We start from the raw sequence: 27024 nt of genomic DNA, 5'->3' as shown, positions 1-27024 counted from the left end.
CCTGGTGGCCGGGTTGCTCCTCGCGGGACCCGGCCGGGCCAAGCCCGAACGAGAGACGCAAGGCCATCCCCCAGTGGGCCCACCACCTGCAGGGGGAACCGTGAGGGACCGGTGCAAAGAGGATTGGGTGGCGGATGAAAGTGGAGACCTCGGCGGCCCGTTCCCCGGATGCTTAGGCTGGCTTTAGGGACGTGGAATGTCACCTCGCTGGGAGGGAAGGAGCCTGAGCTTGTGTGGGAGGTCAAGAGATATCGACTAGAAATAGTCGGGCTCGCATCCACGCACAGCGTGGGCTCTGGAACCCATCTCCTTGAGAGGGTTGGACTCTCTTCTACTCTGGAGTGGCCCACGGGGAGAGGCGGCAGGCTGGTGTGGGTTTGCTTGTTGCCCCTCAGCTCAGCCGTCTCGTGTTGGGGTTTACCCCAGTGGATGAGAGGGTTGCATCCCTGCGCCTTCGGGTTGGGGATAGGTCTCTGACTGTCGTTTCGGCCTATGGGCCGAGCAGTAGTGCGGATACCCGGCCTTCTTGGTGTCCCTGTCGGGGGTGCCGGATAGTGCCCCTCCCGGGGACTCCATTATTCTGCTGGGGGACTTCAACGCCCACGTGGGAAACGACAGTGACATCTGGAGAGGCCTGATTGGGAGGAATGGCCTCCCCGATCTGAATCCGAGTGGTGTTTTGTTATTGGACTTCTGTGCTAGTCATGGATTGTCCATAATGAACACCATGTTCAAACATAACGGTGTCCATCAGTGCACTTGGCAGCAGGACACCCTAGGCAGGAGGTTGATGATTTACTTTGTTGTCGTATCATCAGACCTTCGGCCGCATGTTTTGAACACTCGGGTGAAGAGGGGCTGAGCTGTCCACTGATCACCACCTGGTGGTGCCTGTCGCGGCGGCAATCCCACAACCCGGTGGTGGACACCGGCAGTAAGGGATGCTGTCAAGCTGAAGAAGGAGTCCTATCGGCTGTGGTCGGTTTGTGGGACTCCTGAGGCGGCTGACGGGTACCGTGAGGCCAAGCGTGCTGCGACGTGGGCTGTGGCAGAGACAAAAACTCGGTTCTGGGACAAGTTTGGTGAGGCCATGGAGAAGGACTACCGGTTCGCCTTGAAGCGATTCTGGCAAACTGTCCGGCGCCTCGGGAGGGGGAAGCAGTGCTTCGTCAACACTATTTATAGTGGGGGTGGGAGGCTGCTGACCTCGACTGAGGACATCATCGGTCGGTGGAAAGAGTACTTTGAGGATCTCCTCAATCCTGCCATCACGCATTCCCTGGTGGAAACAGAGGCTTGGGACTCTGGGTTTGACTCTTTCATCACCCAGGCTGAAGTCACCAAGGTGGTTAAAAAGCTCCGTGGGAGCAAGGCTTCGGGGGTGGATGAGATCTGTCCTGAGTACCTCAAATCTCTGGATGTTGTGGGGCTGTCATGGTTGACACGCTTCTTCAACATTGCGTAGCGGTCGGGGACAGTGCCTCTGGACTGGCAGACTGGGGTGGTGGTCCCCCTTCATAAGAAAGGGACCGGAGGGTGTGTTCCAACTACAGGGGGATCACACTCCTCAGCCTCCCTGGTAAGGCCTATGCCAGGGTATTGGAGAGGAGAGTCCGGCCAATAGTCGAACCTCGGCTTCAGGAGGAGCAGTGTGGTTTTCGTCCCGGCCGTGGAACACTGGACCAGCTCTATACCCTCTACAGGGTACTCGAGGGTTCATGGGAGTTTGCCCAACCGGTTCACATGTGTTTTGTGGATCTGGAGAAGGCATTTGACTGTGTCCCTCATGATGCCCTGTGGGGGGTGCTCCAGGAGTATGGAATCGGGGGCCCTTTATTAGGGACCATCCGGTCCCTGTACGAGCGGAGCAGGAGTTTGGTCCGCATTGCCGGCACTAAGTCGGACCTGTTCCCGGTGCATGTTGTACTCCGGCAGGGCTGCCCTTTGTCACCAGTCCTGTTCATAACTTTTATGGACAGGATTTCTAGACGCAGCCAAGGGCCGGAGGGGGTCTGGTTTGGGGACAAATGGATTTTGTCTCTTCTTTTTGCAGATGACGTGGTCCTGCTGGCCCCCTCTAGCCAAGACCTACAGCATGCACTGTGGCGGTTCGCAGCCGAGTGTGAAGCGGCTGGGATGAAGATCAGCTCCTCCAAGTCAGAGGCCATGGTTCTCGACCGGAAAAGGGTGGCTTGTCCTCTTCAGGATGGAGTTCCTGCCTCAAGTGGAGGAGTTCAAGTATCTCGGGGTCTTGTTCATGAGTGAGGGAAGAATGGAGATTGACAGACGGATCGGTGCGGCTGCCGCAGTAATGGGGGCACTGTGTCGGTCCGTTGTGGTGAAGAGAGAGCTGAGCCGAAAAGCGAAGCTCTCGATTTACCGGTCGGTCTATGTTCCTACCCTCACCTATGGCCATGAACTTTGGGTCATGACCGAAAGAACGAGATCCCGGATACAAGCGGCTGAGATGAGCTTCCTCCGTAGGGTGGCCGGGCACTCCCTTAGAGATAGGGTGAGGAGCTCGGCCATCCGGGAGGGGCAAGGAGTTGAGCTGCTGCTCCTCCACATCGAGAGGAGCCAGTTGAGGTGGCTCGGGCAACTATACCGGATGCCTCCTGGACGCCTTCCTCGGGAGGTGTTCAGTGGCGACTTATTTTTTCCTTAATGTCCAGGCTATGTGAATGACAGATTGTCTATCAGTATTTTGACTTGTCTCCCAACGAGCACATTTAACATTAGTTTGAAGCGATGTTCGACATGTTGCTGTGAGAAAACTAACTGCAGACTGACAGATGATGTCCTCCAAAAAGCTATGTTACTGTAAGTCAAACCTTTATCATTAAATAAGAAATTAAATATGTGAAGAAAAGTGAGACTTTCAGCTGCTTCCATTCATTGTAGTTATGTTTCACACAACCACAGCAAGACTCTCTATTGTAAAGCGTTCTGGTGACACAGTGGTTGGGAGATGCTGACACCTTTGCACATAACATTAACAATGCTGGTCAGAATCAGAGCAGAAATACAGGGTCTACCCAAATTTCTGTGTTTGAATTACAATTTTATCACAAGTGGTTGTTTAACACTGTGGCAACTTGCAGGCAGACCAGGTTGCAAACGTGAACACCATCAAAAAGATTTGGACACACTAGTGAAATACTGGGAGAATACGCTCAGTTCAGATGAAGGCAAAGCTGTACTCTTTGAATGTAATTGCACACACAATGTTTCAAGGATCAAGGAAGAAGAATGATTCTACACATGCCCCCAAAAACACCATACAGAAAGTGAAGTTTGCAGGTGGGAACATCATGCTTGAGCTTTCTTAAAGCATATGCTAGTGGCAGAATTCATTCAACTGAAGGAAGGATAACTGGAGAAATGTATTGGGACATTCTTGATTAGAATCTGAAGGTGAAACAAGTGTGGATTTCTGAGCAAGACAACAGTCCCGAACACACAGGAAACTGTTAACTGGTTTTAGAGAAAGAAAGTAAAACTGATAGAATTTCCCAGTCTATCACCTGACCTGTATCAAATTTAAAACAAGTGGAAAGCACTGAAGATCAGAGAGCATAGAAAGGACCACTAGAACCTTCAGGAGTTGAAGACAGTTCCTGTGGAAAATGGGTCAAAATCACACCACACAGAACATTTATTGAATTTATAACCAAGAAAGGCTTTTCCACAATAAATTTCTTCCACAATAAATGTGTGTGCAAAACTTATTCCCTGTGTAATTCCAGTGTTTTACCCTTACCTTCATTTGCTGACTAATTTGTTTTTATTTCTTAGTATATTACTTGAGTTGTTGTCGAGATCTGGTGGGAATTTCATGTCAATAGAAATACACTGCTCAAAAAAATAAAGGGAACACTTAAACAACACAATTTAACTCCAGGTAAATCAAACTTCTGTGAAATCAAACTGTCCACTTAGGAAGCAAACTGATTGACAATCAATTTCAAATGCTGTTGTGCAAATGGAATAGACAACAAGGGGAAATCTTTGGCGATTAGCAAGACACTCAATAAAGGAGTGGTTCTGCAGGTGGGGACCACAGACCATTTCTCAGTACCTATGCTTTCCGGCTGATGTTTTGGTCACTTTTGAATGTTGGTGGTTCTTTCACACTCGTGGTAGCATGAGACGGACTCTACAACCCACACAAGTGGCTCAGGTAGTGCAGCTCATCCAGGATGGCACATCAATGCAAGCTGTGGCAAGAAGGTTTGCTGTGTCTGTCAGCGTAGTGTCCAGAGTCTGGAGGCGCTACCAGGAGACAGGCCAGTACACCAGGAGACGTGGAGGAGGCCGTAGGAGAGCAACAACCCAGCAGCAGGACCGCTACCTCCACCTTTGAACAAGGAGGAACAGGAGGAGTGCTGCAACATCCTTCAGCATGACCGGTTTGGCAGTGGGTCAGTAATGGTGTGGGGTGGCATTTCTTTGGAGGGCCGCATGGCCCTTGATGTGCTCGCCAGAGGTAGCCTGACTGTCATTAGGTACCGAGATGAGATCCTCAGACCCCTTGTGAGACCGTATGCTGGTGCGGTTGGCCCTGGGTTCCTCCTAATGCAGGACAACGCTAGACCTCATGTGGCTGGAGTGTGTCAGCAGTTCCTGCAAGATAAAGACATTGAAGCTATGGACTGGCCCGCCCGTTCCCCAGACCTGAATCCGATTGAGCACATCTGGGACATCATGTCTCGCTCCATCCACCAACGTCACGTTGCACCACAGACTGTCCAGGAGTTGGTGGATGCTTTAGTCCAGGTCTGGGAGGAGATCCCTCAGGAGACCATCCGCCGTCTCATCAGGAGCATGTCCAGGCGTTGTAGGAAGGTCATACAGACACGTGGAGGCCACACACAATACTGATCCTCATTTTGACTTGTTTTAAGGACATTACATCAAAGTTGGATCAGCCTGTAGTGTGTTTTTCCACTTTAATTTTATGTGTGACTCCAAATCCAGGCCTCCATTGGTTAATAAATTTGATTTCCATTGATGATTTTTGTCTGATTTTGTTGTCAGCACATTCAACTTTGTACAGAACAAAGTATTCAATGAGAATATTTCATTCATTCAGATCTAGGATGTGTTATTTGAGTGTTCCCTTTATTTTTTTTGAGCAGTGTATATTTACTGAGAAAAATGTTGTGTACCGTACTTATTTTACCCACTGTAATTGTCGGCAGCAAAAACCATAGCGCTTCATGTAATCAAGCATTAATAAATCTGACTGCTGTTTATGTGCTCCTGTAAATTTCCATATGTTAGCAGAAGCGGAGATGTGGGACTGAAAATGTTTAGAGTCTGTGCACACAGCCTCGAGCTGAGCGTAAGGATGTGCTGGGCAGGAAACAATGACATCAGAGAGAGAGGAACATGGTTGGGGGAGGGAAGTCGGGAGTAAAAGTGAGAGAAAAATGCTATAATCCAGCAGGCTCACTAGGTACAAATGGATGGAAACAGATCTATAAAACTCCATCCTGCTCTGTTTAATTCATTCTGACTGGTCTTCCACACCAGCTGGATATCTGATCTGGGCAGAATGGCTGGGCTCTGAAATATTAACCCTCAGAGGGGCTCCAGAGTGTTCCTCAAATTAAGAAAGAGCAGGAAAGTGCTACACTGCAGAAAACAGCTTATACAATAGAGTCTGTACACTTGACTGAAAGAACCTTCCATCTGGTGCTTGCCGTGATTCAGCAGGTCCAGCTCATCTGGTCCTGTGGGACGAGAGCCACGATTTTGAACGAGCACAGATGTAAAGGCATGAGGCATCAAGATGCCCAACTTTACCAACCAAAGCCTTAAATGTCCTCAGTGTGATTGGTTGCAAATCTTTCTGAAGCTTTTCTGGACCAGAATGTGCTTGTAAAGTGAAAGCAGATGAGAGCTTCGTTTTTCTTCTTAAAGATGATACAAGAGCTTCAACTCTCTAAACAGCCTGCCAATGCAGGCGCTTTGTCCAGATGATTGAGCATTTGCCAGAACTTCAATAAAACTTCAAGATATAACATTTAGGTGGCGTTTAGATATCAAAAGGTGACAGTTCGGTTTTAAAAACTGAATCACTGACTATGGCTTAGAGTTCTTTGTGAATTTTTTATTTGCTTCCAGCAAGTCAAAGTGTGCTCTCTAGTGGCTGAACAACAGAAAAGCTACACCACAACCCACATGCTCTGAACTCTCCACTTACTCTGATCAAGGATTTGAGAAATCAATAAACAGTTGTGTTCATAAGTTTGTATACCCTGGCAGGATCACAGATTATTTGGCCATTTTCAGAGAATGAACCGCTGGGTTTGCAGTTTTTAAACCGTAATGACAGGAACTACCCAAGTCAGCTTGATCAAATGTTCACAAAACGGAGTTCTTCCCTTTAACATTAGCTTGAAGTCTTGTGGTACCTATGGATGAAGCTTGTTCTTTCCTTAGATGGTAAAGCTGCCCATAGTTCTTGGCAAAAAAACATTCAGTTCCTGCAAATTTTAAGTCTGACTTACATGATCTGCATGTTTGAGACCTACACAAAGTAGCTTGATCATATTAAGGTCAGGATACTGAGATGGCCTATCCAAAACCTCCACATTTTCCTGCTGGAGCCACTTATGTCCATGTACATCACATTTCCTCACATTTTTCTTGCCAACAATTTTGACCAACTTGCTGCCTTTGCTGCTCAAACATCCCTAAATCATCACAATCCACCACCATGGTTCACTTCAGGTTTTTAGTCCTTGATGACTTTCTCTCCAAGTGAAGCCTTTATGGTTTTGGCCATAAAGTTCACTTTTGGTTTCATCAATCTAAAGTATTTTGCTCCACAGGTTTTGAGGCTTGTCACTCTGCTGTTAAAATTAAGGTGCTTCGAGGAATTTACCATACTTTTTCCTTCGAATCAACTTTCCAATATTACGCTTGGAACCAGCACGCCGCATAACCAGCTTTGTTAGCCATTAGCTTTTGTTGCTTACCTTGTATGTAGAGGTCATCAATGACTGTCTGCTGGACAACTGTCAAGTCACAGTCTTCTCCATGATTAAGTAGGCCAAACAACATTTCTGTATTAAAAAAAGTTCTAATTAGCTTTATGTAATATTTAACTTTTTGGTTTTCTTCTTTTGACACCTATAAATAAAGTGACAAGATACTTGTTTATGCAGTTTGATTTGGACAAAATTAAAGAGGACATAAAAATGGGTTTTAAATGTTTTACAGCATTTATTTAGCTTTCTCCATACAACACATTTAATGTTTAACAGCACATACTGTATTCTGAAATAACTCTCAGTATAAAATAGGGCTTCTACAATCAAAGTACAGTCAAAATGCTCTGAGGAACATGAAGACTACGGCAACAGTAAAACACCTCCATTTTAAAGAACAGGATATTGAGAGAAGTGATTGTATTTGCTGAGCCGCCGCTGTACTACGCCGGAGTTCAGACCGCGGCTCTCAGAGCATCCGACATCCTGCAAGAACCTCTTTTTTTGTTTTTTTTGTTTCTTGTTTCTCAAAAAAAGGGAACAAAAACAACAGTAAAAGCATAAAGAGTATAATGTATTACAATGACTACAATTCAAAGTTTTGGTAACCTGGATAAATCTGGCCTGGTTTGGACACTGAATATATACCAATGTCTAAGCATACACAGCATCATGACTGCTAAGTTAAGCTTATATTTTTACAATCAAATATTAAAGTGTTTGTGACTGGCGTTGAAAGAGACGGGATTTTTCTGTTTTCTTCACATAGAACACCTAATCACAGCCAAAGTATACTGCACTGAAGCCACAAGAAAACTAGCTTATTTCAACAATGTTGGCCAATTAGAGCTTGTTTCGTAAAGGAGCTTTTCATCTGCAGGTGTGCATCAGAGCATGAGGGCCTATATAGTGTCTGTAATAGAATAAATACATCTAACATTGACCAGCTTTTGTGTTAAATAGCTAATATATGTAGGTGCTGAGAGTACAATATACAGCATTTCCAATTGGGTATGCAAAAAGGCCAAAGTAGAAGGAAGCAAAACGAGCCTGAGAAGGAGGCCACACAACACGAGAGATAAAAAGAAAGATTTGTCTCAAGTCTTGAGGTAAGCAATGTATTTCAGTATAATGCCCTACAGACAATCATACAGTTACAATCATTAATTCCCTATGTACAAACTTCCTGATTTACATACACTGAACTGCTCGTCAGCTTAAAACGTCTTTAAACTAAATATGAGATCATAGCGATGGTGCGGTTCATTTCAGAACGAGGCGGGGAATCTGACTTCACAAAGCTTGTTTCATGAGCTGGGCGATAAATGAAAATCACAATATGGCTATTGAAGATGGCCTGCTTCCTCTTGCATACGTCACGCGTACTTATCAAATATCTACAACAGTGCAAAATTTCCTGAACAATCTACCCCTCCACCACCCCCTAAAAACCCCCTCTTGGATAATTAGTAAACTACATAAGTTCATTCTTGAAGTGATGCTAATGAAGAACAGAAGGTGTTGAAGACCAACTCAGTAGATGCTGAAAAATGTATGGATGTCAGTGTATTAAACTACTCCATAATGCCAGCATGTGTTATGGATAACTTTGTATGCTGCATTATCTGAATGCAGGAGTTGTAATTAGACGTGATGACTCAAATCAAAGACGAAACATGGAAGAGAACTTAATCTGACTGGATCCAGTGGTTCTACAGCTGGGGAAAGTTCTGGTAACAACCCAAGTAATGAATAAGTAGAATGAAACCAAAACAAACTAGGCCACAAATTAAGGTATGTGTAATAACGGCAGGGAATAGGCATTGAATACCTGAAGAAAAGGAGGTGTAAACGGCACAGAAAGCTAAGAAAACTACAGAATTCTGTCAGCATTTAGAAAGCATTCCTGCCTCTATCAGTGCAAATTAGTATCAGCTGGTTTAAGTCCTATTAGACCAATAAATAGGTTTGTTGAGCAGAGAGCTCTCTCGTGACCTTTGCAACCTTAATTTAGCAAAGAAACACTGATGGCATTGGTTACAGATGCATTTCTAAACTTCTGTTCCTGTGAACATCATTGGGGCCATAATCCAGATGTAATATATGAAAGAGAGTCCAAACAATAATCAGAGGATTTGTCCCAGAGCCAAGGAGCTCTGGAATGATTAGCATTCAAACATTTGTTTGAAAGAAAACAAGTACTGCACTTAACCACAATTGCCTCTATGAATGCTCACTGCTCAAGACTCCACTGCTGTAGAAAAAAAGATTAAAGCTCATTTAACATCAGCTGCAGAACATTTAGACAAGCAGATTGAATACTGGGAGAATCTAGTCTGATCAGGCGAGGAATGTATTAATAGGGATAGGCAATAATCCAATTGTTTATAGTTATGAAGGGGGGCAGGCTAATTTTTTAAAATATTTTTATTGTCCTTTTTATTGTTGTTGCAACAATTAAGATGAAATTCTAATTGCATTTTGCCCATCCCTAATTGGAACATTTTTTGTTGAAATGAAGGTGAATTTTTCAGCAGGACAATAAACCCAAACAGACAGAAAACCCAACAAGTTACAGAGAAAGAAAATAAAGCAGAGCCCAATCACCTCACTGAAATCCAATTTAAATCTATGAACTCAAGATCACAGTGTATAGAAGGTGCCTCCAGAACCTTCAACATTTGAAGACGGTTTGTGTAAAAGAATCAGGCTTCAGCAATGCACGCAACTAGTTTCTCTATACAGGAGACATCTTGAAGTTGTCATTCCCACCAAAGGCGTTTTGCCAAGTATTTAATAAGTTTCAGGAAGAGTGTTCAATATTTACTCCCTGTGTCATTCCACTTTAAACCACACAATTAAATTCATGTGCTAGTGTGTTTCGATTCCTTTGTAAGTGTGGCTTACATTGGTTGTTTCCAAGATCTGGTGTTGAGAGTCCTAGAAACTATTTACTGAGAAAACAGATGATGTGTTCAATGCTTCTTTTCCCCAATGTAAATGCCAAGTCTACCATCACCACCTTAGAAGAGCTCAATAACACCATCCTGCATCTCATCAGAACACTCAACATGCTGACTGAGGAGGCTGAAGAAAGCTATGAATTGCATGTGCTATAGTAGTAACAGTTTGCACACTCATCGACACTACAGACGGGAACTGGGACATGACATCAACAAGCTGTACGAAGAGGAGGAGGCTATAGGATGCTACAGTACTAGAGCTACCTGAACATGCTACAGATTGAGGCTACAATGATGGGAGGTGGTTTCTATATGCACACAAAGCAGGAGACCAGCTTCACTGAGACGCTCGACCCACTCCAGGCCACAGAACCGATGAATGCAGAACCTAAAATTGTTTGCTTGATAAACATTGTCAACACAACCTAATGTACCATTCTAAGCATGACACAAGTACCGTGTCTGCAGCTTGATGGATCAAGGGCTCAGTAAAGCTGGCATTACTGTGTGCAAAAGAAAGCAACCCCCATCTGTAGTCAGTTCCTGTCATATTACTCACACATACACATTCGCTTGCACAAGTGCACAAACCCTGAAATTAGGAACGATTTCTATCATCATACAGCACTAGTGTTTTTGATTATCATAGAGAAAGAGCAAAGATTGCATACTGTACCATACATCTCCTAGGAGAGGAACCCTTCATTAGCATCAGATCATCACACACACACACAAACACACACACATCCGCACCAAGAACATTTGTTCAAAAAAGAAAAGGAGAATTACAATCACATGCTTTATAACGGAATGTAGAGAAAGTTCAATTCAGACTCTTGGCTACGTCTGGAACCAAGCACACACCCTAGGCATGGGCTGCCAAGGTTCCTCAAAGTTCTGGTTTCAGAACTGCAAAAGAATAATACATCCATCATATAGTTTATATGGTTTAAAGTCCTTTTAATAAGCTGCCAGAGAAAGTGCAGTGTGAATAGAGGTTTCTCTGGCTTTAGGGAGCATACTGTTGCAGCACTGCCCATCCACACATGTTGCTGTGCACTGCCAGTCAGCTGGCAAAAAGAAGGCTACTGCACTTTTTATTCATGAAAAAACCTAATTTGTCTGTTTGGACATATGCTCTTTAAAACAATAAAAATGTTTACAAAAAACAAGAAGAATGATGAAATGTGGAAAGTAGCAGAGCGCCACTCAAGAGTTTTTTGGGGTAGTGCCGTTTCAAATCTGTTTTAAATAAAAGACATTAGACTGTAAAATAAATTATATCATGTTAGACATTTTTTTGTTTTACGTTTTGGGACAACACCATGATGTATTTTCATGGTATTTTTAGTCAAGCTTATTATACCATGACATACCCACACCAGCCCATGCTTAACACATCAAACTGAAACATTTTCTTTCCTGCAGCTGAAACAAGTCAAAACGTGAGACAACTCATATGTTGTGATGTATGCATTCTCTTGTTCACTAAGCCATCTGTCTGAAGGGCTTTTATACATAACTGGGAAGTTGGAATCAAATGGACAAATGTCCTTTAAGTAAGGGCTAAATTGGTCATCTTTACAAATAATATTTAAAGTATATTTCCTGGATATTTGCCAAAACTAAATCCAGCTGATCTTTCACAACTAGCATGTATGTCCATCAAGCTGTGCTTAAATCCTGCTGCATAAAGTTTCTTTAAAACAAGCGACTTCTGATTCCTGCCGAAGGAACTCTAAAACCTCCCCAGGTTTTCTATCTTCTTCTCCTCACCACAGCGAACCTGCTTCAAACTGGCTGAGAGTAAACAGTGCTGCTTCTCTGCTACACGGTTTCAGATGTAAAGCCTTCACAAAAACAACAGCTCCTTGCTTTGCTGAGAGACTCTTTAGACATAAATGTGTACATTTTGGACATCTAGACAAGTAAAGTTTAACAAAAGGAATTTGGCAGCTGTCAATTTGACTACGACAACTACTGAAAAGTGCAAATATTCACTTCCTCTTGCTTATTTTTAAATGACATCTTACATTATGTATATATTGCAAATCTTTGTCCAGGGCTTCAAGAATAAATTAAAACAGATATCTGAAAGGTGTGTGAATCGATCCAGATGGTAGACCTCAGATCAGTGACTTCTGGCCTGTTCTAGCTTTGACTAAACCATTCACATATATAGTATTAGATTTATTCATGGACAGGACAGTTATTACTAACGTGGGAACATACTCACTCATTCACACACACACACACACACACACTCTTGTTTTGCTATATGTAGTGAGGACCATGTGTTGACTCCCATTGACTTCCATTGATTTTCAGTCATTTTCAACCCTTTCTATGCCCTAACCCTGACAATAACCCTAAACCTAACCATTACCAGTGCATGCCTAACCCTAACCTTAACCTAAACTCAATTCACATCTTAGTCCTAAACCTAATCGTTAGCAAAATAGGTCGTGAGGACCAGCAAAATGTCCTCACTTTGGTACAAACGGTCCTCAATTTGATGGTGAAATCGGGAAAATGGTTCTCACTCTGATGCCAAGACAGGAACACACACACACACACACACACACACACACACACACACACACACACACGTGCACACACATACACACACTCTAGCTTAGATAAGTCTGGCCTCTCCCTCCATGTCTGGTGGAAGATCACACACTCCCGTGAAGTGCATCTCCTTTCCCCTGCTTCCCTGTCCCATGCCAGCTTTAGCTCCTCTCTCCCCCAAGCTGGGAGAAGGCTGTGGGGCCTGAGGGTCTGGTGATGTCCCACGGGGGACTCCACCTGCCTGCCTCTCTTTAAGGAAGACCTCTAGTCGGCGCAGCATCTGCTTGGGGTTCTTTTTGGCAAACAGCTCCACTTCTGTCGGTTGCAAAAACACAGAAATTATCAACGCCTGCCGATTTCAGACAACCAAACGCATGCTTTAAAAGGAAAGAGCAAGATATTTCAGAAAGTAATGTGAAAGTTTAAGGCTGATGCAATTGACATTTTGGCTAAAAATATGAAGCCAGGAGTTTAACATAATGACTGGAATCAGATTGTTAAATAATAACACCATAAAAACGCTCATTTATTTGAGGATCTCTTTGACAGCTCTATTAATTCACTTCATATGAAAAATGATGTGGTGCATCTAATTTTATCAAGACTTAGACTTTTAGCTTCTTGGTAAAAGTGAAAACCTAGCTACTGTTTTTACCTTTTAGTACAAAGCCAGAGTCAGCAATTGTCTTCTGTTGGTTCTTCCACAGCTGGTAGACGTGGAGAAATGTGGCAACATAAAACTCATTCAACACGCCCACCACTTGTTGACGACGATTACACTCCCTGATAAAAAACACAGAATGAGGGAGCTGTCAGTGTCTGCAGATACCGCATTGAAAATGGAAAGCAACAAAAACGTAAAACACTGCAGAAAAAAATACTTTTTATTCAGAGTAAAGAATTAAGTCAAAGGTTTGGATATTGCACTGGTTGGTTTTAGAACTGCATTACTTTTGCTGAATATTGTGAGTAAAATAGAATAGAATTGACATTTATCGTCCCTCAAAATTCAGGTGTATCAGCAGCAGGAACAGACAAGTTAAAGCATATAGATTCACACAAAGGTAAGAATAAAACAGGAAGTGAGAATAAAAGAGAGATACTGATCAAGATTAAGTCACTATTTCTTGACTTTTTCTTCATCATATTGCCCCCATCATTTTTTGAGCCACTACAAGGTGCACAGGAAGTCAAACGTGTCCAGGGTGGCACACCAAATGTGACATTGCCAGAGGGTTTGCAGTCTCTCATCACAGTTTCATGAGGTTTGGGAATTGCCCAGAAGAAGGTTTATCTAGAAGAGCTAGGCAGAAATGTAGAAGGTTCTCCACCCATCAGCAGGACCTGTATCTGCTTCTTTATGGGAGGAAGAAGAGGATCAGCACTGCTGCAGCTCTACAAAATGAACTCCAGCAGCCCACTGGCGTAAATGTCTCTTAGCAAACAATCAGAACATAACTTCCTAAGGGCGGCATGAATGTCCGACATCCTCTAATGGAGCCCAATTTATATTTGCCATAGATCAACAAAATTGACAGGCCTGCCACTTTTCATAGATTAGAGGATTGCCCTGTATTTGTGACAGAAGTGAAAGAGTGTTGAGGGGCCATGGAGAATGTTTGACTGCATTTAACATTGATCAGCATGACTGGTTTGGTGGTGGGTCAGTGATGGTTGGGGAAGACAATAACAGAGCGATGCACAGAGATGTACAGGCAGGGCAAAGGCATGAAATACTTGGAGCTATTGTCACACCGCAAGCTGGTGGAGTCAGTTGAGGGTTCTTCCTGGTGCATGACAATGCTTGCAGGTCTTAACCTAAATCCAATAGAACACCTGTGGGACACCGTTTTGGTCCACTTCAGATTGTCCAGGAGTTCAGCGATGCCCTGGTCCAGATGTGGGAGGAGATCCCTCAGGACACCACTTGTTGTCTCATTAGGTGTGCAAACAAGCATGTGGGAGCCATAGTGATTACTATTTTGGAGGTGCTGCAAAGCCATTTTGGCTAATCAGACTATCCTATTACATCCAGTTTTCACTTTGTTTTTAAGGCATCCTTTTGTTCCAAACACATATTGTCTACATCAATATACAGCATGATTCTTCACTCTTTGAGATCTGATGCTTTCTGAGCGTTTCTTTCATATTTGTTGAGCAGTGTGGAGAAACTAAAAACAAAACAAAATCAAAGAAGGTTTAGGAGATGTGACTCACTTGGACAGGGCCTCCTCTCTCAGGACCTGCAAAGCAATGCGGGTCATGTTGATCGACATCACACAGAATGGAAAGTTCTACAAACAGAAAAGAAATACACAATAAGTAATTTACTGTGCTGCTCAAAAGTTTAATTCCTTTATATTTTAGATGTAATTTGTACTGAGAGATAGCTATAAAAGGTCATTTAAAGTTTTCTTTAGACAGTGGCAAATTGTACATTTTTTTTTAACAAAGGCACTTCTACGATATGCTCAACAACAGAAAAATATTTCTGTTAAACCACCAAACCCAGAACCAGCAAATCGGTTTATTAGTATTTGACCTGGCAATAGCTGTTCAAGGTAAAAATGGTCTCTGTCTGATTGATTCTCTACAATTAACCAAAATTACAATAGTAGACAAAGCGGTATATTGAGAAGCACCTTTAGCAAAGGCATAAATAGTTGAAATGGTTCTGGTTTGATCTGTAGAAACACCAAGGATAACATAGTATGACAGAGATAAAAATAGTATTTGTACACGGATTGTCTGTTTGGGATCTTTCTTAGTACCTATAATAATAATTATTTTATTATTTCTTTTTGCGGCACTAGTGGCCTCAAATTGTTTTATTATTCTTTCAAAGTAGGCAGACAGGAAGTGGGGTTGAGAGAGGGGGAAGACATGCAGCCCAGGTCTCCAGGGTCGAGACCTGAACTCCGGACGGCTGCTATAATAATAACTTATAATATCTTAAGTAAAACTTTAGAAAGCCCGCAGAAATACTGCTTAAAGCCAGAGACAACACACGCTCTACTTTTTATATTATAAACTAAAGTATATATAGTTTTTTCACCTGCTGTAGAAGGCAATAAGTCAAGGGAATTTACAAAGAAGGATGAGATAATTTTAGGTATTTCAGAAATACTGGTAAAGTTGTAGTTCAAAATAATTCCCCAGTAGGTCTATAAAATGCGAGCATCAAGTTTGACAACTCTGCTGTGAATAAACTATTTTAGGGTTGCATTTTGTGACTTAAAGACACCTGTGTTGGATGCTGTGACAGCTTGTAGATGTCTCTCGCCAACGGGAGAGTTTCTGGGTCCATCACAAAGTACAGAGTGTGCATCAGTCCAAGAAACCCGGTGCCACGTAGGTCAGTGGCTGGGTCTGTACCTGCAAAACACCAAACAAACCTCCAGATGACGTCTTAAAGTTGCTTGGTTTGGTCTAGCTGCTGTTTATTATTTTATATGCAGAGGCCACAGAACAACACGATTCTATCAATTAACCTAGTTTTTAAGATTAATGCGATCAAATTACTATCAATCTGAGCAGAAATTCGTTTTTGGCACAAACTCATTTCCATAAAACACCAGATTTACAACAAAATAGTTTCTGAGGGTCTTACCCTGAAAGCCGACGTTTTCCCAGTGTGAACCGTACCGAGGACAGTCCAGCCTGGTTCCAATCAGCCTTTTATATATGGTCTGCAGGACACGCATGTGGACTGTTTGGATGTTATCCACAGGACCTAAACACACGCAAAGATCGTTTAATAAAAAACAACTTGTGAAATTTCTGCAAGTAACTGTGGCTAATTATACAACCACTCACACTGTGCAATGGCAAATACAAGATCCCTCTCCTCCAGGAGCTCCCTGTGCATTCGAGGAGGTCCGAACAGGAAATGGGCAATCGCAGCCAGTCCGGTCCTGCGTATAGTTGGCTGGATGTTCTTCTACAGATCGAAAGGGAAGGGGGGGCAAACAGTAATAAACTTATATATAGTTAACACTTTGTTATTCTATTAACACTTCACACATTAAACACAGATGCAGGTGATGTCAGAATGAAAACTAAGTATCTCCCTGAAAAGTGACTTTGGTTGGGCTTCATTTCAAATTTTCACAGCTTAAATTTTCTTTTTTTGTTTATTTGCTTTTCTTGTAAAAACAGGAGAATAGCAGATCAAAATGTTTACGGAGGTGCTGATCACTGGAGCGCAGTAAGACATTTTGGTTATTAGGCCTTTTTAAGATCAAGCTAAAGAATAAAAAACAAGAAGAAGGCCTAATGACTGAAACGTGAATCAAATTACATATGGAGCTGGAGTGTGTGACACATACAATGAAAAAGTGCTTTTCTTACCAGCAAGTCTCCAAGGTCTGTGGTCTGGAAGTACTGCAGGGCTTCATTGAAAGAGATGAGTGGGGTTGGGTTCGAGTCCTCAGTTAGAGCTGTTGGGGCATCGCATAAAAACTTTTGTTTTAGAACATTGACTCTACAGCAGTATTCCAGCAGTCAGCAGAAAAACCTGTTACTACAGACAACAGTTTAAATCAGCCAGAGATTATTTACCAAATAAAAACCTGATTGTTCAACACTCAATAGAAAAACCTGAAGCAACATTTTGGACTAAAGGTATGATTGGCCTAAATGCTACCAGCTGGGTTGGTGTAACCATGTGAGGTTTTTAAAAATAAAATCAGAGGAAGAACTGAGATGCAAGAGGCTTTTAAAAAAGAGACAGCATTTTCTTCGTAGCCTCAGAGAGCTACAGTTCCACAGCGCTGGTCCTTTCACTCCTGTGCCATCATGTACCCGTTTTCTGGAGAGCCGTCTGCCTTGAGGCTTTAGTTCAGATGTTTCAACGAATTGGAAAAGGAGAGAATGGAATCGGATGAGGCTCCAACCACAGAAAAGTTGCTCCATTTGATCATTTCAACATTTCAACTTCTGTCTGTCATGAAACATACAGGATTTGGAAATGTTGGCAGCCATTGGACAATGTAAGGACTTAAAGCAGGGGTCTACATTCTCCTCAGCACACACAGAGGCTGATGTCCGCAGTAAGCAATGCTAACCAGACTAATCGTAATTACATAATGATAAATACAGTTTAAATTTTCAACCCTGCAATCATTTTGTCTTTGTATTAACCCTGTTATACAATCATTACTTTCAGTCACACACACATACAGTGCAGTGTTTCCCCTACCATTATCCAAAGGGGGGCGTGCGATCCTGTTGGTAGGGGAAAAACATGACATAGAAACTTTTTTAACCTTTGTACGTGTTCACACGTTATCAGTTTACCCCGTCGGAAGAGGAGCTATATTGTTTTCAACTTATGGCGGAGGAACACGCCAATTTAAGTCTTGATGTAACGCTGCGCCGTGCAGACACACACAGCGAGCCAAGACCAAAATCCAAAGGGAAACACTGCAGTGTCATATCATGTTCCCTACAGTCATGAGTGCTAACAGCAGAAAGTCTGGAAACAAATATTACACTGTTAATTATAGGTTTTAAAGAAAGGTCAAAATCAGCTAAAATCTGTGTTGAAAGGTCAATGCTCTACAAAAACGGGACAGGTGGATTGATAGTGAAACTGTTGACTAAACAAGGCAATAAAATTCAAGACGTCGGTAAGAATTTTCTAGAATGCTCAGATTTCTTGGAGTGACTACTTGGGTTGTCCCAACTTACAGTTCACATCAAAAACGATATTTTCATCCTGATTCAGGGTGTATTCACACCAGGAAAGTCCTTTGGTTCGCTTGTTTGGTCCGGAGCAAAAGCGGACTTTATTTTTTTTGGTTTTTGGTGCGGTTTGCTTTCACATTGTACTTTTTGTAAGTGAACTATTACTTGTAAACAAAGCCACGCGGATCCAATGGGATCATTGCTCCCACTGGACAGAAATGACGAGGGCGGGACAGAGCACACACCCGGAAATTTTGGAAAACAGGTGTAGACGTGCTGCGTGCAGCACCTCTGTTCTACATATTTGTGCCGTTATTACGGCTGTAATATTATTGTGAGGGTGAAGAGCAGCTCATTCAACTCAGATTTTGCGACATTCTATTTATAAGTTTGGAACAGCGTTGAAGAATGCGTGCTGAACGTCGAAGAAGACGGTGTGTTCTGCGAGCCCGGTCCCACATGCCCGGTGTTGCAACAATCAGCTGGCCAGGTATGATTTGAGTATAACGTACACCTTTGCTATCAGCTACGGTGGCTTGTTAAGTCCAAAGAGACGTACGTTTTCTGCAGTTGGTTCGGATCGGGGCCGGTTCGTATACAGACAATAAGCGAGCCACACCAGAGTCCGTTTGGAAGCGGACCGAGACCATCTCAAAAAGTTGGTCTCGGTCCGGTTGTTTGGTCCGGACCAGGGTTTGCTTGAGCGTATTAACACCTGCACAAAAGATCCGGACCAAGGGGGGAAACGTACTCTGGTCCGTTTAAAGCGGACCAAAAGTGGCAAGTGTGAATACACCCTCAGACAAGTGAAACATCAAGATGCTTCTGACCTGGTTGGATGTTATCTAGAGCGTCCCACTCCTGCCTGGCCTTTTCCAGCTCGGCATCTTCTCGCTCTTCTGTAAAACAAACAAAAAAAAGCGTTAGGTTGGACAAACAAATTACCTCACGCATTTCACATCATGCCCCATAAACACACTTCACTGCAGCCTGCAACCAGGAGGAGCATCACATTGATGAGTTCAGTTCAGCAGAGCTGAACCCTTTCAAAGTGCCTCAAATGAACAGCTTGTGTTCACTCTCAGGAAGTCTGTGTCAGCAACAACTAGTTGCTATTTAGCTTATATACAGATTCATGTATGAAGAAGGGCGTGCGTGTGTGTGTGCGCACTCATTTATGTTACTTGTATGTTATTTAGGACCTTTTCTGGTGTATTTACCAACCTTCTTAGGGGGGTCCAAAGACTGGCCCTAATGCTGCGGACCCCCATTTTTAGGGTTAGGAGTTAGGTTTAGAGGTATGGTGTGACTCAAGTTTAGGTTAAGATTGGGGTAAAGAATGTATAGGTAATGGTTCGGGTTGGTTTAGGGTTAGCCACAAATGCCGTTACTAAAATAAATAGAAGTAAATACAAAGTCTTAATATTGGTAAAAATATAAATGTGCGCGTTACCTGTTGAAGTGGGCTCATCTCCACCTGCTGCCAGGGTCTGCAGAAGGCCATTTTGCTTCAGCGCTGAAATCTGAGCAATAAATACATGCTGTATTACAGAAAATCCATATATATATATATATATACACACACACACATACACAAACACACACATATAGTGCCTGCCAGATGCTTACACCCACTCATCAGTATGAATTTCATATTACATTTGGGCTTTTAATGTTTCATTTGAACCTTTCTTTTTGGGAGTCAGAATAGCAATTCAACATGCAACTTCATTAATCATGCAACTTCAGTAATATATATATATTTGAATCCTCTGCACTGAAATTTGAACACAACCGGTTGCTCCAACAGTACAATGATCACAAAAAGACATGAAAACATGTTTTGAATAAAGCAGGTAAACTTTGAGCTTCTGCAATAAACCTGACCTAAACAATATTGAGCATTAAGGAGCTTTACTTAAAATCTTGCTATGTGGCAATATACCAGGTTAAATGGGTGCTAGCATTTCTGATCAGAAGAGAGGTCAAAACGAAGCCCGAATTACCCCCAGGACTTTGTTCAGGGCAACAACAGAATGTGATTTCTCTGTGACTTGTTAAGGGACATTTACCTAAATATTAGTCAGGGGGCATGTATATAACTGAGTTCCAACTGGGAAAAAGAACACGTCAAAAGCTTAATGACATTCATGCCAATGAGTGCATGTAAACTTCTGACCAGCGCTGTAGTTGTTCAAAAAGAAGCTACTTTAAATAAGGCTTTACTACCGGCAGAGATCCGAAAGGCGCACTGCCATTAGTGTAGTCTTTACCATTGTGACCTATAGCCACTCCATTAATGACCTGCACAAAAACAGGAGTTAACAAAGCCGACTTTGGAAGTAAAAGTCTGCCTAGCAACAAATAATTACACAGGATCAGAGAGAAGTGACTTTTAGCTTACAGGCTTAAAGGTGGAATGTCCATTGGTGATCTCCTCTACAGGCTTACGTTCATGTGACAAACCATTCAGACCCTAAGAAGAGGCACAAAAACATAAGAAATGCTGCAAACATACATATGATGAATAAACTCTATAGCTTTTACTTGCTCAGGAAGTCAGTTTTCGCAGCAGATTTCATATTAATGTTTATTATACCATTACTTAAATTATGGTCTGAGAAATCTTGAACTATACAGGCCAGAAATCGTGGAAAAAATGTTACATGACAGTAAAAATGTTACATTTTCACATTTTTTCAGATATTAAAACTTCCTGCAAAGACAGCCATCTGTCAGAGTTAATGATCTCCGTGCTCTTCAGAAAACTTTCCCTCACTGGAGGTGTTGCCTAAGATACAATTATGCGACTGTCTACAATTCCTGCACTACACAAGGATGGAGGCCAAGCCGCTGGAGGTAATGTTATGGCTACAAAACCAAGTTAGGGATAAGCAAAATGCAATGTCAGCTGCTACTACATTGACCTGCCGAGCAAGCCAGATCAAAGATTACAGCTCAGGCAGAGAGACACCAGCTGACATTAGGCTGTGATTTCAGCATGGGTGGCAACTTGCTTCAAAGAAACATTTTTTTTTAAATTCTGAACTGTTTAAGATGATGCAGGAAGAGAAAAATTCCCCTTTGAAAGGAAACAGCATGAATATGAGAAAAGCAAACAAAACCTAGGTTTGTTTTGTTGATCACCATGGCAGGTGCTCTTAATGGCGTTAAACTACTGTAAGCCCAAACACAGCTATGAGATTAAAGCTTAGATTGAAAAGAAGAAGGGAAATGAAGGTACCTCTGTGTGTGATGTGACGTCAATGTTGTCTTCCATTGCACGTAATCGTGTTTGCTGTTGATGTTGTTCCTGATCGTGGCCTCTAAAGATTTCTGAGGTCATGAAAGGAGATGGGCTGGGGAGCCACAGCAAAGACCAGCATGGTTTCTGAAGAGCACATCTGTAGGGACCAAAAGTTTCTATGCTTTTCTCATGTTCTCCTCACATGCACAGAGATCTTAATGTCAACAGCCAGATTTCACAGAAATGTCATTGAGATCCATGCCGTCAGGATCGTCTTGTTCTTGCTTCGGCAGCCGAGGTTGAGTGGTGTTATAGGCCTTGACTGGGAAGAAAAGTGCGTACGTAAGTCGACGAGATCTTCTCAAAATCAGTGTATAGTGCGATGAAACCCTGCCCCCTTCCTCTCCTCTACAGCTCAACCCCACTCCTCAACCCCACCACAGGCAAACTGAAGCTGCATGATGTTGCTGCTTCTCAGGGCTGGGCTCTCCCCATCCAAGAATTTTCATGATTCTGGCATCCAGAACAAGTGCAGTTTATCAGAAGCTGTGTTACTGTATGAGCTCTGCTGCAGCAGAGAAGCCAAAAAAGGGAACCGTGATAAGGGTCATGTAGAAAAGTTCTTGTCTGGGCCAACTCCTGAGGAGGAGGCACGCAGTATCTGAAAAGTATGACAAAAACACTAATTATATAATGTCATCGAAGTACCACAAAATTATTAAACCTGAACAAGAAAGGTTAAAACTAGGGGTGCACCGATTGCAGTTTTCTGGCCGGTCACAAATTACCGATCTTTAAGAAGCCTAACCTGCAGATTCCGATTTTGGCCGATACCGATTTCTTTTATAACTGACACTGTCAGGTGTTATAAGGTCACAATACACCTTCAAAGTTCCAATCTTATTTTATTCAAAAACATTAAACAATACCCGCAAAACAATTCAAAATTGTTTTAACTGCACATGAGGCAATGCTCTCAAATAATAATGAAACATTTAGAGCATTGTAGTTCCTTTAGCTTTTCATTTTTCACTTAAAAAAAAAAAAAAACTTGCACAATAGATTAGACAAGTAGATGAGATCGGTTTAACATGTAAATATCGGCCGATCACCCAAAATTAAGGGAATAGGGGCCGATCAATCGGTGCACCACAAGTTAAATCGTAACGTGTTAAAACAAACTCATAGCAAAAGATTATAATTAGTTCTCACCTCCAACAAGTGTTCATACAAAAGGCGGTGAGAATCTCATACCGTACCATACCTAAAACATTCTCTTATTGTTATCATTGCCATTTTCACTAAACCAACAGCACAGCACAATTCCTGCGCGTATTAATCATTTAAAAGTCAAAGTATTACAGAGTGAACGTCAGAGGTATTCACTGAGCTGAGCTTTTTGTGCTGACGGTCTCCTACAGAGGCGGTGACAGCTCCAGCTCCAGCAGCGGTCTGCCCCGTCAGTTAGCAACCAGAAAGCTAGCAGAGCCGCTGGCACAAAGACGCAGCTACAGCTTTCTGTCCAACCGAGAATGTAACCACTGACATTTTCAGTATGCAAGTCCGTAGAAACTCTCTGGCAAAACTCTAAACTATTTGTGGCATAAATATTACGCGCAGTTGAGCAGCCAGTTCCCACTAGGCGTAAACAAGAAAAGCCAGCTGCCAGGCTAACTAACTAACGGGGCTAGCTGGAGCTCTACTGAACTGTAACGGAGATGGAGTCGATCTCCAAATGCGACAACAAGGCGCTTATTAAATCTACATCAGATATTATTGTCTATTAATTACGCTGAAAATATCACCTGGGATTAAATGTCCAGCCTTATTATACGATAAAAAGCGTTCAAAAAGTACCTGAGTTTCTGATTGTTTCTCCCTCCAATCTCAGCTTCCCTTCCCCCGTTCAGTAGCCACAGCAATTTCAAGTGCATCCTGGGAATTGTGGTTTCCTGTCAAAGACTAGATTCATTACGTCATTGCTTTCTGGGAGCTAAGGTAGGGTATCTATGACAAAAACCCAGAAGAACCCTGTCCAAATAATTTTTTCCATCTTTACTTCAATGATTTACCACATAAATAAGCTCTGTATCAACCAGCATCTCCTACTGTAGGCGCGTCTATATTCTAACCCTGTTTCTGAAGTTAAATGTGACATTATGGTTCTTTTCTTGTCTTAAAGGCATAGTTCAGCATCTGTGAAGTGATGTTCTGGTAAACGACTAGAAGCAGCTAATATTGTACTTTCAGAAGATAACTTTCTCTGTGTTTTTATTTAGTATAAATCCAGATTAATTGGTCCTGGAGGCTGAATCTAAAAGTTTTTTGGAGAGGGGTAAAATCTAAAGCGGTCTGCCGTCTTAAATCAAGTCCAATCTTTAACAGATCACAGTGATTTGTGTGAACCCCTAGGGCTATATAGGCAATTATGCGTATATGCATATAAATTAGACATCATTTTGCAACTCCCAGCAGGTGACTGAGAAGTTGGAAACAGGGGCTTCAGCCAACTTCAAAACCCCTTGATGACTTAGAAGAGGTGTAGGCACACTGAAATGAGTGAGTGATCACTATTATTCATTGCATTGTTAAAAGGTACACTTTTCCATCTTTTTATACATATGTTTTTTCTTCCTGTAAAAGTAATTTACCATGTAAAGATCCAAATACAGAAGCCCTTTCCTTAATGGGATTTTTAAAGGTTTAAAACATTTTTACAATTCTACTGTGTTTTATTTTGTGTCTATTGTTATATTTTCATTGAAGTGTAGGTTCTAACAGCATGTGCTATCAACACAGAATTCATTTTGCTGAAAAGATGTTTGTACATTAGACGATCCATCTATCTATTGTCTAAACCTGAATATCCGCGCAGGGTTGAGGAGGGCTGGTGCCTATCTCCAGTGGTCATTGGGTGAGAGGAGGGGTACATTCTGAACCATCACAACCAGAACCAGCCATACACGTTCACACTTAGTCATACATACAATTCAGAGAGCCAGATTAACTTAGCATGCATGATTTTGGATCGTGGGATGAAGCCAGAGCATCCAGAGAGAACCCTGTCATGCAGTAGGGAGAACATGCAATTGTCATACAGGTAGACCCCAGGCTGGGATTCAAATTAAGGACACTTCTTGCTGCAAGGCAGCAGTGCTAACAACCACGCAACCCTGTAGCCTATACTACAATATATTTACTATTTGCTATACAATATTACAATATTAAAATGCTTTTTTTTTTTTTTTAAAGGCTTTTTGGGGACTTTTATGATATGTGTTCCTCAGAATGTGCCCACATTAGCCTCATGACAAAAAAGATGTGGTTTAGAAAAAAGGGCAATAAATGAATCAATGCTGGCATCAGTGCCAAAAATTTAGTATGGTTGCCAGATAGCTTGTTTTCTCCTTCTAGTCTCATTGCATAACTTCTTGGCACAGAAATTATTGTGTTATTCTGCTGCAGGGTCAGATTTTTCTCGCATCTCCCCTAATTGCACCAATAATGGAACATATTCTGTGAATCTCCTCCACCCTGGTCACATCTACTTTTGCTTTGATTTTGAGGAATTTTAAGCTGATGTTGAATATTCTTTCAAGAAGAGTATTACATAAACCAGGACTTGACGCTTAAATACTGACATGCATGTCTTGTTGAACATACGGGAGGGAGTAAATGTCAAACCAGATATTTGTCAGGAATCCAATTATTTGATAAGGTTTACGAAAAGGACGAAAAAGGAGCTCTTGATCCTGGCATCTCAGTTCCAGTTTCAAATAACGTTTATGAGCTGTAGTGATACAACATAATCACACAGATATGAAGTAGGATCTTAGAAAACGTCTGTGAAACTGGAAGTTAGAATGTGAGTCATTCTGGCCTCTGCTGTCTGCACTACATCCAAGAGATTGTTTCGTTACAAAACCTTTTTAGATTGAACAAAACTACACAAATTTGGCAACATGTTACACGTTGGCAGTAATGAGGGACAGATTTCCTGTTTGGAGTGAAAACCCTGTGTTACTTGATCGTAGGGAATGCTATAACTGCTATAGCTGCCGGGCTCGTAACAGAGCTAAAAGGCCAAACACCTGCTCAGGCTGGCAAATCAGCAGCCCAAAAAACCCATCAGAAAGCAGGACGGTGAATTCGATTATCAGTATTTGACAGGGTTTTAAGGATTAAAGCTTCGACCTTACCACTTCCTTTTCCATTTTGTGGCTTTTCCAAACTGAGTTCTAAGACTTGCATTCAGATTTCTTTTTTTTTTTAACCAAACTTGTCATATATTCCATATTCTGCTCTGTAAAAGTATTTATACACTTTTTTTCACATTTAGGCATGTTACAACAGCAAAATTCTGTGTGTCTTATTTGTTTTTTGTATTTAATGCAAAGTGAAAGACTAAGGATGTAAGTTTTTCTACATTTTCTACAAACACCAATTGGAAACATTTTGCAAACATTTGTATCCAGCCCATTTTAGTCTAAATAAAATCTAGTGCAAACAAGTGCCATTCAGATGTTATCAAATTATTAAATGGACTCCACCACTGTGGTATTTAATCTAGGTACAAATCAAACTGCTGATGGACTTTAAGGTTTGTTAGAGAACGTCAGTGATCAAACAGCATCATGAAGACCAAGGAACACAGCAGACAAGTCAATGACTAATTACGGGAAATGTTTAAAGAAAAGGTAGGTTGTAACAATATCCCATGTTTAAAAAGTCTTACAGAATATTGCTCAATCCATCATGCACAAATGGAAAGAGTAAGAGACAACTGCAAACTCAGCAAGACATGGTTGCCCACCTAAACTCACAAGGAAAGCATAAACCAGAGATGCAGCCAAGAGGCATCTAGCAATTCTGAAGGAACTGCAGAGCTCCACAGCTCAGATGGGAGAAACTGTAGTGGTTGTGTACTCCACGAATCTGGTCTTGTGGAATGGTAGCAAGAAGAAAGCCATTATTGATAGAAAGCCAGAATAAGTCCCGTTTGAGGTTTTGCCACCAGCCATGCAGAGGACAGAGAATACATTGGAAAGAAGATGTTCTATTGAAATAAAATCTAATTTTAGCTTTGCAACCTATATGCAAAACAGTGTTTGGAGAAACAAATTACACTGAACATCACCCTGAACACATCATCGCCACAGCAAAACACTGGTAGAAGTAGGATCATGTAGTGGTAAAGCTTTTCTTAATCAGGGCATGACAATATTCAGTTAATTTCAATTCAGTTTTATTTATATAGCGCCAATTCACAACACGTCTCAACGCACTTTACAAAGTCCATTCTGTCGAATCATACAGATTTCAAGTCGAGCACATACATTTCAATTAATGATAACTATCAAACAGTGCAGTCAAATTCTGTTTATTATTCAAATCGGTTAAAAAGTTTTTCTATCTAAAGAAACCCAGCAGATTGCATCGAGTCAGTGACTTGCAGCATTCACTCCTCGTGGATGACCATGTAGAGACACGATCTAGGAGCCCTTTCTATGGGAAAGAAAAGTAAAACATTTATGGTACTAGCTCCTTTAGTGGTTTC

At 42.0% G+C, this 27024-nt stretch overlaps 1 protein-coding gene across 2 annotated transcripts; it reads right to left on the bottom strand.

The window, feature by feature from the left end:
- Positions 1 to 12462: 12462 nt before the first annotated feature.
- elmod3 (ELMO/CED-12 domain containing 3) lies at positions 12463 to 23394 on the bottom strand. Of its 2 annotated transcripts, XM_047381535.1 has the most exons (14): positions 23325 to 23394; positions 21465 to 22128; positions 20625 to 20696; positions 20450 to 20524; positions 19674 to 19743; positions 19051 to 19119; positions 16883 to 16971; positions 16349 to 16472; positions 16143 to 16265; positions 15777 to 15907; positions 14750 to 14826; positions 13188 to 13315; positions 12571 to 12847; positions 12463 to 12540 (listed from the first exon to the last, which is right to left on the bottom strand). In XM_047381535.1, exons 2-13 carry the CDS (start codon positions 21564 to 21566, stop codon positions 12597 to 12599), a joined length of 1311 nt encoding a protein of 436 aa, XP_047237491.1. In that variant the 5' UTR covers positions 21567 to 22128; positions 23325 to 23394; the 3' UTR covers positions 12463 to 12540; positions 12571 to 12596. The 2 variants fall into 2 exon arrangements, with proteins under 2 accessions (XP_047237491.1, XP_047237490.1); XM_047381534.1 differs by having other exon boundaries at positions 12468 to 12847.
- Positions 23395 to 27024: the final 3630 nt, after the last annotated feature.

Source organism: Girardinichthys multiradiatus, chromosome 12, assembly GCF_021462225.1.
Source record: "Girardinichthys multiradiatus isolate DD_20200921_A chromosome 12, DD_fGirMul_XY1, whole genome shotgun sequence".
Lineage (NCBI taxonomy): Eukaryota > Metazoa > Chordata > Actinopteri > Cyprinodontiformes > Goodeidae > Girardinichthys > Girardinichthys multiradiatus.
Note: the sequence above shows the minus strand (reverse complement) of the source record. Positions and strands in the feature narration are given on the sequence as shown.